We start from the raw sequence: 14,550 nt of genomic DNA on the forward strand, positions 1-14,550 counted from the left end.
TGTGTGAAATTCCATGTGTGACCACAGGACATTATGCGCTGTCACTGTTTTTGCTTACAAATAGAATACAATTAAAACTATTTACACCTTGTAGAATAGTTGTATATGTTATTACACAATTAGGAACGATTCATAGATATGCCTATAATAGTGTAGAACATAAATGGTTATCCCGTCATAATTTGAATAGGAAAATCATTGTCTGCATGGATGAAATATATCTATTTAGTCCAATTCTCGTTTCAATCTGTTTGGTCGTAGGCCTACACATAGGCCTATATAGCTAAATAAGTGTAAAACAGGCCCTTGTTAGAATAGAACATCACCAGTCAGCAAAATAGTTTAAGGAAACAAGAACAGATTAATCGAGTAAATTCATTTTATTTTATGTACATTGTGAATCATAACAGTTACAAAAAAACGTCATATGAATCACGATAAAAAAATAATAACAATGCTCTGTCACAACATGATGTGTAGCCAAAATCTGGCTAGCTAATACTGACAACAGAACATTAAAACCACTATATAAATGTAAATAAATGCTATCAACACCGCGTGAAACGTCCGATTGGCTGAAGAAGCCTGCCTCTCCAGTGTAAAAAAAAATTAAGGCTTTTTGTCGCCTTGGCGAAGCAGTCCTGGCTCCTAAGTCCTAATTGTCTCCGAGTTCCGAGAATCCTTTGCGCTGTTCTTCCCATCGCTGGCGTCTCAGACGTACCATTCACTGAAGTTAGGCGAGATGGCGCCGTGAGACCCACTGAGCGCCACAGAATCTGGTGACATTTCGCCATGCGTGTCCGAACCTGGCGACACCGTGGGAGTGGAAGAATCGTAACCGCTGCTGGCCGCCGGAGAAGGCTCGGAGATTGACATCGAGGCCGAGGAGTCGTGAACCTATGTGAAGAATAACAAATGTCGATCAGTTTATTTGTACATCAGGGTTAACTATGTCTGTATTCAATACAACAGTGTCCTGTCAAGTTGCAGGCTATGTCTCACAGAACAAGCTGTGCGTAATGATGAAACTTGTGCGTAAAAATGTTTACCTTCATGTGTTTTCGCAGGGAGCTGGGATAGGTGTAGGACTTGTCACACATCTTGCACACATAGGGCTTTTCAGACAAATGAACGTGCATGTGTTTCTTGCAGTCACTGTTGTTGGCGAAGCGTCTGTCACAGCCGAAGTAGTCACACACGAACAGTTTTTCCCCTGAGACAGAAACACAGAAAATTAGACACGTGTGCCAAACTCGACATTTACGTTGCATTAAGAAATTGTGCTATATATTATAACTAAACTGTGCCCACCTGTATGCGTTCGCTTGTGTATCTTGAGGTTCTCCGAGCGGGCGAACACTTTGCAGCAGCCGGGGAACGGGCAAGCGAACGGCTTCTCTCCGGTGTGCACGCGGATGTGGTTGACCAGCTTGTATTTGGCCTTGAAGGGCTTGGCTTCGCGCGGACATTCCTCCCAGCTGCACACATGTCTGCTCTGCTCCGGACCCCCCACGTGCTCCACCGAGACGTGCGCAACCAGCTCGTGCATGTTGCCATAGGTCTTCCCGCAGATCCGGTGGTCGCTCTGCTCCAGGTCGATCCACTTGCACACCATCTCCTGTTTGATCCACCCCGAGAAGAACGTCTCGGGGTGATGGTGGGCGGCCATCCCCATGTTCGTCACTCCATATTGGCAATAAGGGTCGCCTCTCGCTCCATGGTGGATCTGCTCTCCCACTCCGGCGAGCCTGCCTCCGTGAAGCGCCTGCTCGTGAAGACCGGGGTACATGAGGTGCCCGTGCCCCTGGGCGTCTGCGCCTGCGTGATGCTGCTGCAGAGAGCCTGCCATGGTCCTGAAGAGGTGTTGGTGGACCTGGTGGTCGACCCCTGGAAATAATTCAAAAAATAATTCTTCAAATGATTGAATCATTTCAAACAACACCGCTCTCTCTTCTCTCTCTCCGACTGTGCCCTCAGGCTACACCACTTCTGTGTCACTGGGTCGATCGCTACAGTAGGGGTGGGAGGTAGGGATTAGAGAAAGTTGTACATTTAACAGTATATAACCACTAAAAGAAGCAGCCTGAGCCAACCCAAACTGAACTACACAACGTGATGTGATGATGTGCATGCAGTGCACACAATTCCCCCCCCCATTCAGTCCCATGGACAGAGGCAAAGAGCGCGTGCCTTACCACAGCCCAATAGATTAGACCACCAACACCACCAGTTTAACACCAAACTCAGTAGCAAAGTTAATTGAAGGGAATTGAGACAGCCAGCAATAGCCTACTAGTAATGCCTTAAAAGTAAACTAAGTGAGCATATATACACAACACATGTTTGGCACACAACCACAAGCATATACACAACAAGGAAGCACACCAAGTTAAAGCATATTATAACGAAAGGCAAGTGCAGTGCCGTCTTACCTTAAGATGACCTGTAAGGTCATCGAGGCTAGTGCTACATGATCACGTTCATTTTCTCCACCAGGCCGAAGGCATGGGGAGAGAGTATGTTTTGCACTCCGTGTGTGTGTGTGTGTGTGTGTGTGTGTGTGTGTGTGTGTGTGTGTGTGTGTGTGTGTGTGCGCGTCCGTCCGTCCTTCCTTCCTTCCGTCCGTCTGTTACCAGCTAATCTCCGGCACCGTTGGCCCGATCCATGCCAAACTTTGCACACACACTCTCTGGATGCCAACGACGAACCTCTGCCCCAAATATTCCTCAACGGCCTGTTATAGCGCCACCATGAGGCCGATTTAGGCAAAACACATTTCTGTAGATTACTCGTACACATTTTATCCATACATCACACAATTCGGTATACACTATCTCCATAGTCATGTGATCAACACGGATCTGCACCATTTCCCATCTTCCTTCCTGATTGGCTAAGATTCGCTTCCAAAGCTCACATGATTGGTCCGTTTCGAACAAAATGCCACAAATCACAAACACGGTGTGCAATTTCTGTGAAATTATACACGCACTTTTCCACTAGGCTGAGGACGACATGACACAATTTATTTTCCAAACCAGCCTCATGGTGGCGCTATAACAGGGCAATTCCTGTTTTTACCTATAACTGCATCGATCTGTGTACAACTTTGTATGCGCACTCCCTAGAGGCCATGGAAAAACATTTTCCCTGCATCCCTCCACATCTGCCGGTTATAGCGCCACCATGAGGCCGATTTATGCAAAACACATTGTTTATCTGTAGTCATGTAGTCTCTGTAGTCATGTGATCAAGACGAGTCTGTTTGATTTCTCAGATTCTACACTGATTGGCTAAGATTGCCTTCCAAAGTCTTCAGGAGTGGCCCGTTTTGTACAAAATGCTGCACATGTCCAGCTCATCCAGAATTCTATCCTCAGAGATGCTATGAGTGATCTGGCTCTGCATTTCCTCAACAAAATGAAGAAAATTGTTGCAAAAAACAAACAAACATGTTTATATCACTCCTAAACATTTTGCCAAACATCACACACACACTCCTATCCTCCTGGTGGAGACCTGTGCCGAAGGTCTCTTTTTTCTAGTTCTAACTGTATTCTCCGTATTGGTGTTGATATACAGTAAGCCACACTTTCCTCATGTTTTCTAGAGCCAAGACGTCAAGTTGATCAGAGAAATGTAAGACACACACACACACACACACACACACACACACACACACACACACACACACACACACACACACACACACACACACACACACACACACACACACACACACACACACACACACACACACACACACACACACACACACACACACACACACACACACACACACACACACACACACACACACACACACACACACACACACCTTTAATTAATGTGTGTCTTTTGGGCATGCCATGATGGCTAAAAATGTTGAAAAACGTTCAATTCCGAAGACCTTCTATTGTCAGTATTTTTGAAAGATAGATAAATAAATGAATAAATAAAATATTTTTCTTAGTCCACTAATGATAGTAGATATTTACCCACAACCACACCATACACACTACAACATGATGAACACAAAAACGAGGGAAAAAAAGACAGAAAATAACTTTCATAAACTCAAACATCGTTTTACAGTTCTACAAATGTTTGCTTTGGGAATTCCATAAGTACGCCTCTTCATTTACGATGTTGTTCCTCAACAAATGAATTGCTCCTTCTGTTCACACCCTTATTTGCTGTCTGTAACAATTTTGTGTTACAAATTTAGAGAGAGAGAGACAGAGAGAGAGAGAGAGAGAGAGCAGTGGTTTAACTATGTTTTTTCATTTTCCTCAGTTCCGGATAGTTCTGGATAGACAGAGAGGCTCCAGAAGGACAGCTGGGAGTGGATTCGCTGCAAAACATATGTTTCCTTTCCTTTTTTTATTGCAAGAATCAAGCTCCTATAAGCCATGTTTGTGATGCACCGCATGTTTTCACGTGTTTGAAAAATGTGCTGCGCTGTGATTCTTGTTTCGAACCCGAGCATCCCTATTCTGCTATTCTGGGAGGGGGGATGCCAAAGCATAGGTACAATCACCATTTTTAAAGTATAGCATTGCCAAAAACTTGTATGATGTATGCATTGGATCAAGGAGCGAAAGACATACGTTTGTACTGTGTGGTCATTGGATGTTTAAATGTGAATAGTTTAATAATGTATTCACTGCAATGCAACCATTTCCCAAATGTTTTGTGTCCTACGGTTGGTGAACCCTATGGGTGGTCAAGAAGCATGAACTCCTCCATTAAGATTATACATTTATAGTAGGCCTATATCACACAGGGTGCAAAGTGGGACATTTTCTGATATTTAATATTATGTTCCAATTAGCTTAAAGGACGACTTCAACACTTTTCAACCTATCTTCATATAATAGGTCCCCTCACCAATAATCATGATAAAATGGCACACATTACAATTTAGGCTTTTAGCAGACGCTCTTAATCCAGAGCGATTTACATTAAGCAATAACAAAAGCATGGCATACATCACATATATTAAAAAAAAAGTAGTTATCATGAATCATGCGTAAACTAAGAACGTAACAGTGGAGTATCTATGTAAACTATACATACTATACTATATAATATATTATACATGTGTACTATAAAGTGCTATGACTACATACAATGCAATTCTAGAGCTGTCTACGTAACAAGCTATAAGTCTGTTTAAAATACTATCTAAGTCTACATAATGTGCTATCTAAGGGGCTAGGCTAGGGCAAGTGCTACGGGCCATGGTGGAGTCTGAAGAGGTGGGTTTTCAGACTACGGCGGAAGATTGGGAGTGAGGCTGCAGTTCTGACTGATGGGAAGTGCATTCCACAGAAGGGAGAAGAGTTTGGGACGTGTGGAGCGTTGTCCCGGCGTTTTTAGTGAAGGTACCTCCAGCTTCCCTGGGTTGGCTGATCTGAGTCTGCGGGAGGGTTTGTAGGGTACGATCATACTTGTGAGATATGGGGGAGCCATGCCTTTGGTTGCTTTGAATGCCAGCATCAGAGTTTTGTATTATGTGCGGGCAGCGACCGGGAGCCAATGGAGGGAGCGGAGAAGGGGGGAGACGTGTGAGAATTTTGGCTGGTTGAAGACCAAGCGGGCTGCTGCATTTTGGATCAGTTGGAGGGGCTTAAGTGCACATGCCGGTAGGCCAGTAAGGAGGGAGTTACAATAGTCAAGTTTTGACAAGACTGTTGTCTGGATTAGGAGCTGGGCTGACTCCTGGGTGAGGAACGGTCTAATTCGTCATATGTTGTAGAGTGTAAACCTACAGGATCGAGTGACAGCTGTGATGTGTGTTTTGAACGAGAGCTGACTATCCAGGACAACACCAAGGTTCCTGGCTGTCGGGACAGACTTTACCAGGGCGTTGTCTACGAGATAGTTAGCTCCCGCATAGGGCAGGACTTAGCTGGGAAGAACAGAAGCTCAGTCTTGTCTGGGTTCAGCTTGAGGTGGTTGGAAGACCACCTCAAGCTGTGGAACATTGTTCTACTCAGTCTGTGTCTCATAGGAGGGCTGTAGCAGTTCAGAAACCTGTCCACCAGTCATCGTTAAAGGGACATTTCACCCTTTTGTGTTGATGATGTTTAGAAGATTTAGAACACTTTCCGGGGGGATCTTTATGTGTGTAATTTGTGGTTTTAGATATTTTACTGTAGCAGTGAGCCCAGTGTCTCTGATGTCATGGACACTGGGCTCACTTACTTACTGATGTCATGGACACTGGGCTCACTTACCTGGACTACAACATGTAGTCCAGGAAGTAAGTGAGCCCATGACATCAGAAACACTGGGCTCACTGCTAAAATCTAAAACCACATATGACACACACAAAGATCCCCAGGAAAGTGTTCTAAATCTTCTAAACGTCATTAACATATATTTTATATATAAGATTCTTTTACAAAAATGTTTAGATTTGTATTATCGTGAGAACGTTGGCTTCCATTTTCGTATTGCAACTTTTTTGCTAAACCAACAAGCTACTATATTGTATGTATTATGCCTTCATCCAGTGATGTATTTCTTAAACTGGGTCTCAAGACGACATCATATAGAACCATACAGCTCCTGTCTGCTTTGTAACGACACAGCAGTAGCACTTGAGGAAAATGGATAGGGAGCGATATAGGTATTATTTTGGTACAGCCTGAGAGCTGGATAATTTTTTGCTTTTATTAACGCATAACACTGCTGCCTCCTGCATTATGTGCAAATTCAAAACAGGTGATACGCAGGGCCATTCATTGACTTCCGACGAGCACCTCCAAATTTAACTCCAACACAAAAATAATCACCTGCACAAGCTTAGCAGAAAGTAGCTCATAACATGTATACGGTGGATTTTTATGAAACAAACTTTGCAGATTGAAAGAGGATAATTCAAGACCCACAGGTTCCAGACCCCCAGGAGCACGGCCAGGGGGCCGGGCCGGGCCGGTTCCGGCGTGCTGCCCCGCGTCCAAAACGGTTGAGAAATGACAATTACCGTGTGGGGGTCCCTCTACTGTACTGTACTGTACTGGCACACCCAAAATCATTATATACAGTTAATATGTGCGTGTGTGTTAGGTTGCGCACAGGTGATGAAAAACAACCATGCTGTTTTCGTGCTCAGACCCAGCCAGCCAGCCACCCACCCACCCACCCACACACATGGCTCCGTAAGGGAGTGGTTGCACCACTCAAAAAAGTGAAGTGCACCAGTCGTTAATTAGCTTATAGATCACCAATATTAATATAAAAGAGAAAGAATAGGGAGGCAAGGTTGAAAGTGAATTTCCTTTGAGGCCATTTTTGCCTCCAGAGCGCACAACTCCACTAAATTGATCTTTCAACCCAACAAGCACTTCAACATGCCTAAAGCACATTCTAAAGTTAAAACAGTAGTATGATATTTGGTACCTGGCCAGGCTGGCGTGCTGGGGCCTGGTGGTGGCTGCTGGCCTTGTGAAGCCTGGACTTCCCAGAGGCTGCTGTTCCAGCCTGGTGGAGCCTGTTCCTGGTCCTCACCCAGGTGCTGCTGGCCTTGTGAAGCCTGGACTTCCCAGAGGCTGCTGTTCCAGCCTGGTGGAGCCTGTTCCTGGTCCTCACCCAGGGGCTGCTGGTAGCCTGCTGTTAGCCTGGTCCTGGCTGTACCAGGTGATGGTAGCCTGGTGATAGCCTGGTCCTGGCTGTACCAGGTGCTGGTAGCCTGGTGATAGCCTGGTCCTGGCTGTACCAGGTGCTGGTAGCCTGGTGATAGCCTGGTCCTGGCTGTACCAGGTGCTGGTATAGCCTGGTGATAGCCTGGTCCTCTCCCAGGTGCTGCTGGTAGCCTGCTGTTAGCCTGGTCCTGGCTGTACCAGGTGCTGGTATAGCCTGGTGATAGCATGGTCCTGGCTGTACCAGGTGCTGGTATAGCCTGGTGATAGCCTGGTCCTCTCCCAAGTGCTGCTGGTAGCCTGCTGTTAGCCTGGTCCTGGCTGTACCAGGTGCTGGTATAGCCTGGTGATAGCCTGGTCCTGGCTGTACCAGGTGCTGGTATAGCCTGGTGATAGCCTGGTCCTCTCCCAGGTGCTGCTGGTAGTCTTGTGTTAGCCTGGGTAAACCCCTCCCCCCTCGCCAGATTTGCAGAATGAAATGTTGTCCAGCAGGGGGAGTGGGTTTACCCAGGCAAGTCTTGTGTAGCCTGGTGTTTGCCTGACCCAGGTGCTGCAGTGCTAGTAGCCTTGTGGTAGCCTGGTGGTGACTGACTGGGGCCATAACTGAATTTTGGGCCCACTCCAATTTCAGTCTCCAATTCCACAGCTTTGAATGTAGAAAATATAAACACTATACTTATGTTGAATTTACAACAATCACATGGATCCATAATTCCAGCTTTGGTACTTTATTCCAAATTCTGTGTATGTGTGGCAGTTTTCACCCTGCCACCACGTTGGGTGGAATTTGTGCTGGAATTTGGCGGAAGTTGAAAAATGACAACTTCTAGCTAGGGGAAGTTCAAACACTGGAAGAGGAGCATGTAGATAAATTCCAATACCCTACCCAAAATCATTGCCAAGATCGCTCACTCACACTCAACCACTACAGCATGACAGTGTTACAGTGAAATTGGTGACCTGCTGAAATATGTGACCATCTTCTTCTTCTTCTTTTGATTTCCAGCAGGATTTTACGCTAAAACGTAATGCTGCCCTCCACAGGCCGACATTGTTTTGTATTTATTTTTGAATCCTTTATTTACCCTATGGGCCTCATGGCTCGGCAAGGCTACTTACTTACTTTTATTCACATTTACCAATTAGGATATTCAGATCTATATTTTCCCTCAACAGGGACTCCTTAGCCAGAATATCAGCCATTTCATTACTTTCAACTCCTGGGTGACTATAGGCACTCATACAATGTGACCATCTTGTGGACATCACATAACTTACATGGAGGTCGACAAATACGTGTAGTAGAGGAGGGGTCCACACGCACCCCCCTTATGTTTATTTTTTATAGTCTGGTTTTTATTCATCCTTAGGACCTTTAAAATAAGGATTTTGATGATCCCAAAAACAAAAATGGACCAAACTTTTTTTTCCACTGTTCTATGAGTCATACGAGTCCTGCAGGATTGCTGGCATGCAGGAACGCTGGCAAGACCGCCTTTCAGAGACTGCAGCACGCTCAAATCTTCACAGCCTGGGGGGCCGAGGCTTTGGTACAGCTTGCCCCCAGTGGGCGGCAGTCGCTGCGAAGGCTCTGTCTACACTTGTTCGACATGTATCCTATCATACGAGTTATTTCACATGCTTTCTGTTTACTAAAGTAGTATTGAACAAACACTGTCTGTAGTATTGATTACATTGGTAAATGGTGCAATTATATAATGCTTTTATCCAAGGCGCTTTACATAGATTGTGCATTTTACATTCACACACCTTCACACACCGATGGCGGAGGGAAACCATGCAAGGCACCAACCTGCACACCAGGAGCAGTTAGGGGTTCAGAGTCTTGCTGAAGGACACTTCGACACTAATATAACTGTAACTCTGGGGGAGCCGATCGAACTCCAGTCGCTCTACCGGCAATACGCCTGAGCCACGGCCGCCCCTAATGGGAATATAGAGCTATGGGAATATAGAGCTGTTTTACACTGTTTCACACAATATTATTGGAAATAAAATGTGCAGATAACTGTCCTGACACAAATTGCCCTCATGGAATAAACCAGGCTAAAACAAAAGGTCAAGAAATAATGTCAATAAAATCATCAATGCATCAATGCAGGAAAAAAAATATATATACACATTCATTTTGACAAAAAATGTTTAGGAATAATATACAAAGTCAACACATAAAATGCACTGTACTAGTAAAGTCATTAATCCCCCCCCCAAAAAAAAGAAAAAGAAAAAAAAGGATGTTAACATGTAGAAAGCACACCGATTGGAATCTTCACTGTTAACCAGCAGCACTCTGGAAAAGAAACAATAAATTAATTATTAAATGGGCAAACAAATGCACCTGTTATACATTTTGTATGCATACAAAAAACATGGTTGTGCTTCTGCTTTCCTGTATTCGGTAGACTGTTAGTCATTTATGTGCACCGCAGACTACAAATGTGATGTTAATTAAAGCTGCTATAAGCAATAATAAGTCAACATTTTAATGACCTTTTTTTCTTTTTTGTATTCAGACAGCCAGCAATGCGGGTACAACGCTCCCAAAAAAATCTAGAGGCCACAATCTGCATTAAAAGATTTAGAAGCTTTGTCATTGGTCGATTTGCCTGTCTACTTCCTGATTGGTTAGTCATTTCGACTGGGTTCTTTTTTTCGACCAATGACAAAGCTTCTAGGAACATCTTTGAATGCAGATTGCGGCCCCTAGATGTGTCACAGAGACACATTTTTTGGGGGGAGCGTTCTACCCATTGCTGGATGTCTGAATAAAAAAGGAGAAAGAAAATAATTGAGATTTTGAAGTTGATTATCTTTGCCCATGAAGCTTTCAGAAGGTTCCCCTTCCATGACCATCATCATCCATCATCATTCCATCATGTCATCATTTTTTAATCTGAATCTGAAACATTTTCTAAATATGACACACGTGAATGATGGAGTTCAAGTGGTTAGAAAAATGATTAAAAGATGAGCATGTTCAACCCAGATTCGGCTCAAACAAGGGGGTAAATTAATTTCTATGCAAAAACAAACAAAACAAAAAAAAAGTGTAACACCCTGCCAAAAAGGAAATCATATACTCTCCTTAAAACCGCTCTCAAAGAGCCCCCCCTCTCCCTCATTGATGTTCATATTTTTTTTCTTTTGATTTCTAACCGTTTATATGACGTTTTTATTTGTATTATTATTAAGGGACCAAGAAGTCACGTAGAGGTTTTGGTCACTTTTGTTTTTGTGTTTATTTTTCTTCTTCTCCTTCTTCTTCTCCTTCCGCCAAAAATAGCTGTTCTGGCTGAACCGTGCAGTCGGTTTTCGCGAAACTTGTCAACATGGTAGAGGGCCATGCTAAACGGTGACTATGCGAAGCCCATGACGATTGGCCAAATGGTGGCGCTATAGCACTCAATTGATGCAAAACTTGCAAGCTTTGAACGTGCATATCTCATGAACCGTTTGACCGTTGGCAATGACACTTTGATACACATATGTGTCTCCTCATGCCGAACAACTTTCATGTTCTGACTTTTGACCTCTGACCTTTAGATCACCCGCCATTTTTAATTATATGAAAAACAGTTCAAATGTAACTCCTCCCAGAATCTTTGCTCAAAATGCACGAAAACTTCTACATGTGAACTTTGGACCTATACGGACAAATAATCGTAGCACAGTTTTTATGAACCAATGAAAATTGCTGTTTTGTGAAACTTCTTCTGCACCTAATACCTATATGAATACTGAATGATGTTACTGTTTAGAATGAGTCAACTGACTGTGTCTGCATAGCTCAGTCGGTAGAGCTCTCGCCGTTGGACCACAAGGTTGTGTGTTCAAATCCGGGTAAAGACAACTCAGTGTATGCATTGTGTGCTGCAAGATTTGTGATGACTCAACTATAGAAATATTGAAGTAGATTACATTTGACCCATCAGGCACTAGGACATGGCATCACAATAATAGAGATACTAGTAAGTGTAATAAGTCTCATTTTGTAATAGTGTAATAAGTGTAATAGTGTAATAAGTGTAATAGTGTAATAGTGTAATAGTATAATAGTGTAATAGTAGTGTAATAGTGTAATAAGTGTAATATTGAAATTGTGTATTGAGTCAAATGTTGTAATAGTGTAATAAGTGTATTTAGTGTAATAGTGTAATAGTGTAATAGTGTAATAGTAGTGTAATAGTGTAATAGGTGTAATAAGTGTAATAGTGTAATAGTAGTGTAATAGTGTAATAGTAGTGTAATAGTGTAATAAGTGCAAAGTGTAATACCGTACTGTACTGTACCATACTGTGCTGTACCGTACTGTACCATATGGTACTGTACTGTACCATACTGTGCTGTACTGTACTGTACCGTACCGTACTGCACCGTACTGTACTGCACCATACTGTACCGTACTGTACCGTACTGTACCGTACCGTACCGTACCGTACCGTACCGTACCGTACCGGGACATGTTATGAGCTTGTAGATCTGCTAATTTCTAAAAGTTTGAGTACTTATGCTGAACTAACACTGAATGATTTTCCTGTTAACAATGGAGTAACTGATTGTCTCCGTGTAGCTCAGTCAGTCGAGCTCTTGCCCTTGGACCGCAAGGTTGTTGTTTCAAACCCGGGTACAGACAACTCAGCTCGTCAGTCTTATTTGTGCATATTGTTCTTATTGCGCATTGTTCTTCTTCTATCTTGGTCCCGCTTTATCGCTGCTTTCAGCTATATTTATTATAATTTTTTGCATAGTATTGCATATTTGTATGGCCCCAATGGTTAAGGTATTTTGATACTGCTTTCCTCGAACTGTGATTACTACTACAAACTGTTCAATGAATCAATCAAAGCACCTTGAGTTTGTTGATGAAAGCTCTGTTGATGTTCCCGCCGAAGGCGCGCAGTAGTTTCGGGGTGGGGGGTTTGGGTCCGAACAGGGCCAGACCCTTCTTCTTCTCCTCATCAGCTTTGGCTGCCGCAGGACCTTTGGACTTCATCAGTTTCCTTTTCAATTGAACAAAGTTCATATTAAATCGACACAATTGTACACACATTTGCAGGTGATGGAAAAAGTACTCAAATTACTATAAGTAGAAATACTCCATTAAGTAAAAGTACAGAATTCAAAATTTACTTGAGTAAAAGCACAAAAGTATTGGCATAAAAATGTACTTAAAGTACCAAAGGTAAAAAGTACTCACTAAGCAGAATGTCCCATTCCAAGTTTTCAAATGTATAAAAATCTTTTGAAAATAGCAGATCTACAAGCTCACAATGGGTCGCATCGTGACGCATTGTGAGCTTGTAGATCGGATATTTTCAAATGGCTGAAATAATCTACAAAGTAACTATAGTAACTAAAGTTTTCAAATAAATGTAGTGGAGTAAAAGTTTGAAATTTATATTATAGTTAAAATTATTTTCCTCTGAGATGTAGTGGAGTAGAAGTAAAAGTATGGGAAATTGAAAATACTCAAGTAAAGTACAAATACCTCAAAATGAGTTACTTACACCACTAGCACATATTGTACACTGAAATATTGAGTGTGAAGCTTTGGGCAGAGGACTCCCCACCCGAGTTCCACTGGGAAACGGATTGATAGATCTTTGGCGGTGACTCACCTGCCTTTCCTGGCCAGCACCTTCTGGGACTCTGGGTAGTGGACCAGGATGTCAAACAGGTCTTTCTTTTCCAGGACAAACAGGTTAGCGAAGCCATACGCTTTGACGTTAGCCGTCCTCCTGTTCCCTCCGTCTTTGGAGGACTGCAACAGACTGGTGATGGAAAGAGAGATTAACTAGAAAAAGTGTTCCTCGGAGCACAGGTCTCCACCAGGCCAGGTACGTTATCCTGGCCTCCTGGTGGCACTATATAATAGGCCAATGTGAAAAGGGGTGCCATTTATTCTTACGCCTTTGATGGCAATTCGACATTCAAATCACATGGTTTGAGGCATTTTGTTCCAAAAAATGTGTTCTGCAAAAGTCCACCTGCCGGTGGCGCTATAACAGGCCGATGTGAAAAAGGTGGGATTTATTCCTCTGCCTAGTAGGAGTGTGCGTGCAATATTTCCCTCAAATTGCACTCTGCGTTCATGATTTAAGGCATTTTTCCAAACAAACTTTGGAAGCCAATGTTAGCCAATTAGGATGGAACATGAAATACCGGACAGATCCATATGCACATGACATCATCATCATATGCGGAAGATATGCGGGAATGTCTACTGGAGTGGCAAAAAACTAAACTCTGGCCATGACAGCCCATATTACATCCAAACAGAAACAGAATCTGATTGCATTAAACAACGTTAAATGACGTTAAACTCACTTTGCCACTCGATTTGCCATTCACTTTATGTATGCGCATACCCTCTATTGATCACATGACTATAGAGATTTGCATTTTTGGACAGCATCTGAAGGAGCTATATAAAAAAAGAAGTTTCACAAGTCAGCCTCTGGTGGCGCTATAAATGGCAGTAGTATAAATAGCATAAATTAGTAAAGTAAAAACACCTCAACATTGTACAAAGCAAAGTACTTGGGTAAGTAAAAAGTTACTTTCCACCAGTGTCCATGCCAATGTAAGTCATGTGAAACATGCTGTACAAGATCAAGGGCAAAGTGACATGACATTAACAATAGTATAACTCTTGCCTGATTTCTCCAAAGACGCAGCCAGCCTTCAGTGTTACAAACACAATGCTGTTGTCAGGTCCTCCAACCACCTGCACCGCTCCTTCCTTAATGATGTACATCTCCTTACCAATGTCCCCCTGAAGACACAAGACCAGGGCAGAGGATTCATTGTCATATGGATGCAGGTTGTGATTTACGATGTCATTTTTGATTTTGGCATTGAACATTTCTTTTAGGCTTTG

At 43.1% G+C, this 14,550-nt stretch overlaps 2 protein-coding genes across 3 annotated transcripts in view; both read right to left on the reverse strand.

The window, feature by feature from the left end:
• Window positions 1-365: 365 nt before the first annotated feature.
• On the reverse strand, window positions 366-8,594 carry LOC306912951 (zinc finger protein ZIC 1-like). Its single transcript, XM_079489430.1, has 4 exons — window positions 7,411-8,594; window positions 1,312-1,887; window positions 1,050-1,213; window positions 366-897 (listed from the first exon to the last, which is right to left on the reverse strand). Exons 1-4 carry the CDS (start codon window positions 7,877-7,879, stop codon window positions 712-714), a joined length of 1,395 nt encoding a protein of 464 aa, XP_079345556.1. The 5' UTR covers window positions 7,880-8,594; the 3' UTR covers window positions 366-711.
• Window positions 8,595-9,723: 1,129 nt separating this feature from the next.
• Window positions 9,724-14,550, reverse strand: part of LOC306912950 (cyclic nucleotide-gated channel beta-3-like) — a 35,590-nt gene continuing 30,763 nt past the window's right edge. For both annotated transcript variants that reach the window (XM_079489428.1, XM_079489429.1), the window contains 4 exons: window positions 14,327-14,445; window positions 13,289-13,441; window positions 12,520-12,670; window positions 9,724-9,960 (listed from right to left, as the gene is read on the reverse strand). In XM_079489428.1, the coding sequence (XP_079345554.1) occupies window positions 9,946-9,960; window positions 12,520-12,670; window positions 13,289-13,441; window positions 14,327-14,445 (438 nt within the window). In that variant the 3' untranslated portion in view covers window positions 9,724-9,945. The remainder of the gene's footprint in view (window positions 9,961-12,519; window positions 12,671-13,288; window positions 13,442-14,326; window positions 14,446-14,550) is intronic.

The sequence above is a fragment of the Electrona antarctica genome (assembly GCF_951216825.1).
Source record: "Electrona antarctica genome assembly, chromosome: 20".
Lineage (NCBI taxonomy): Eukaryota > Metazoa > Chordata > Actinopteri > Myctophiformes > Myctophidae > Electrona > Electrona antarctica.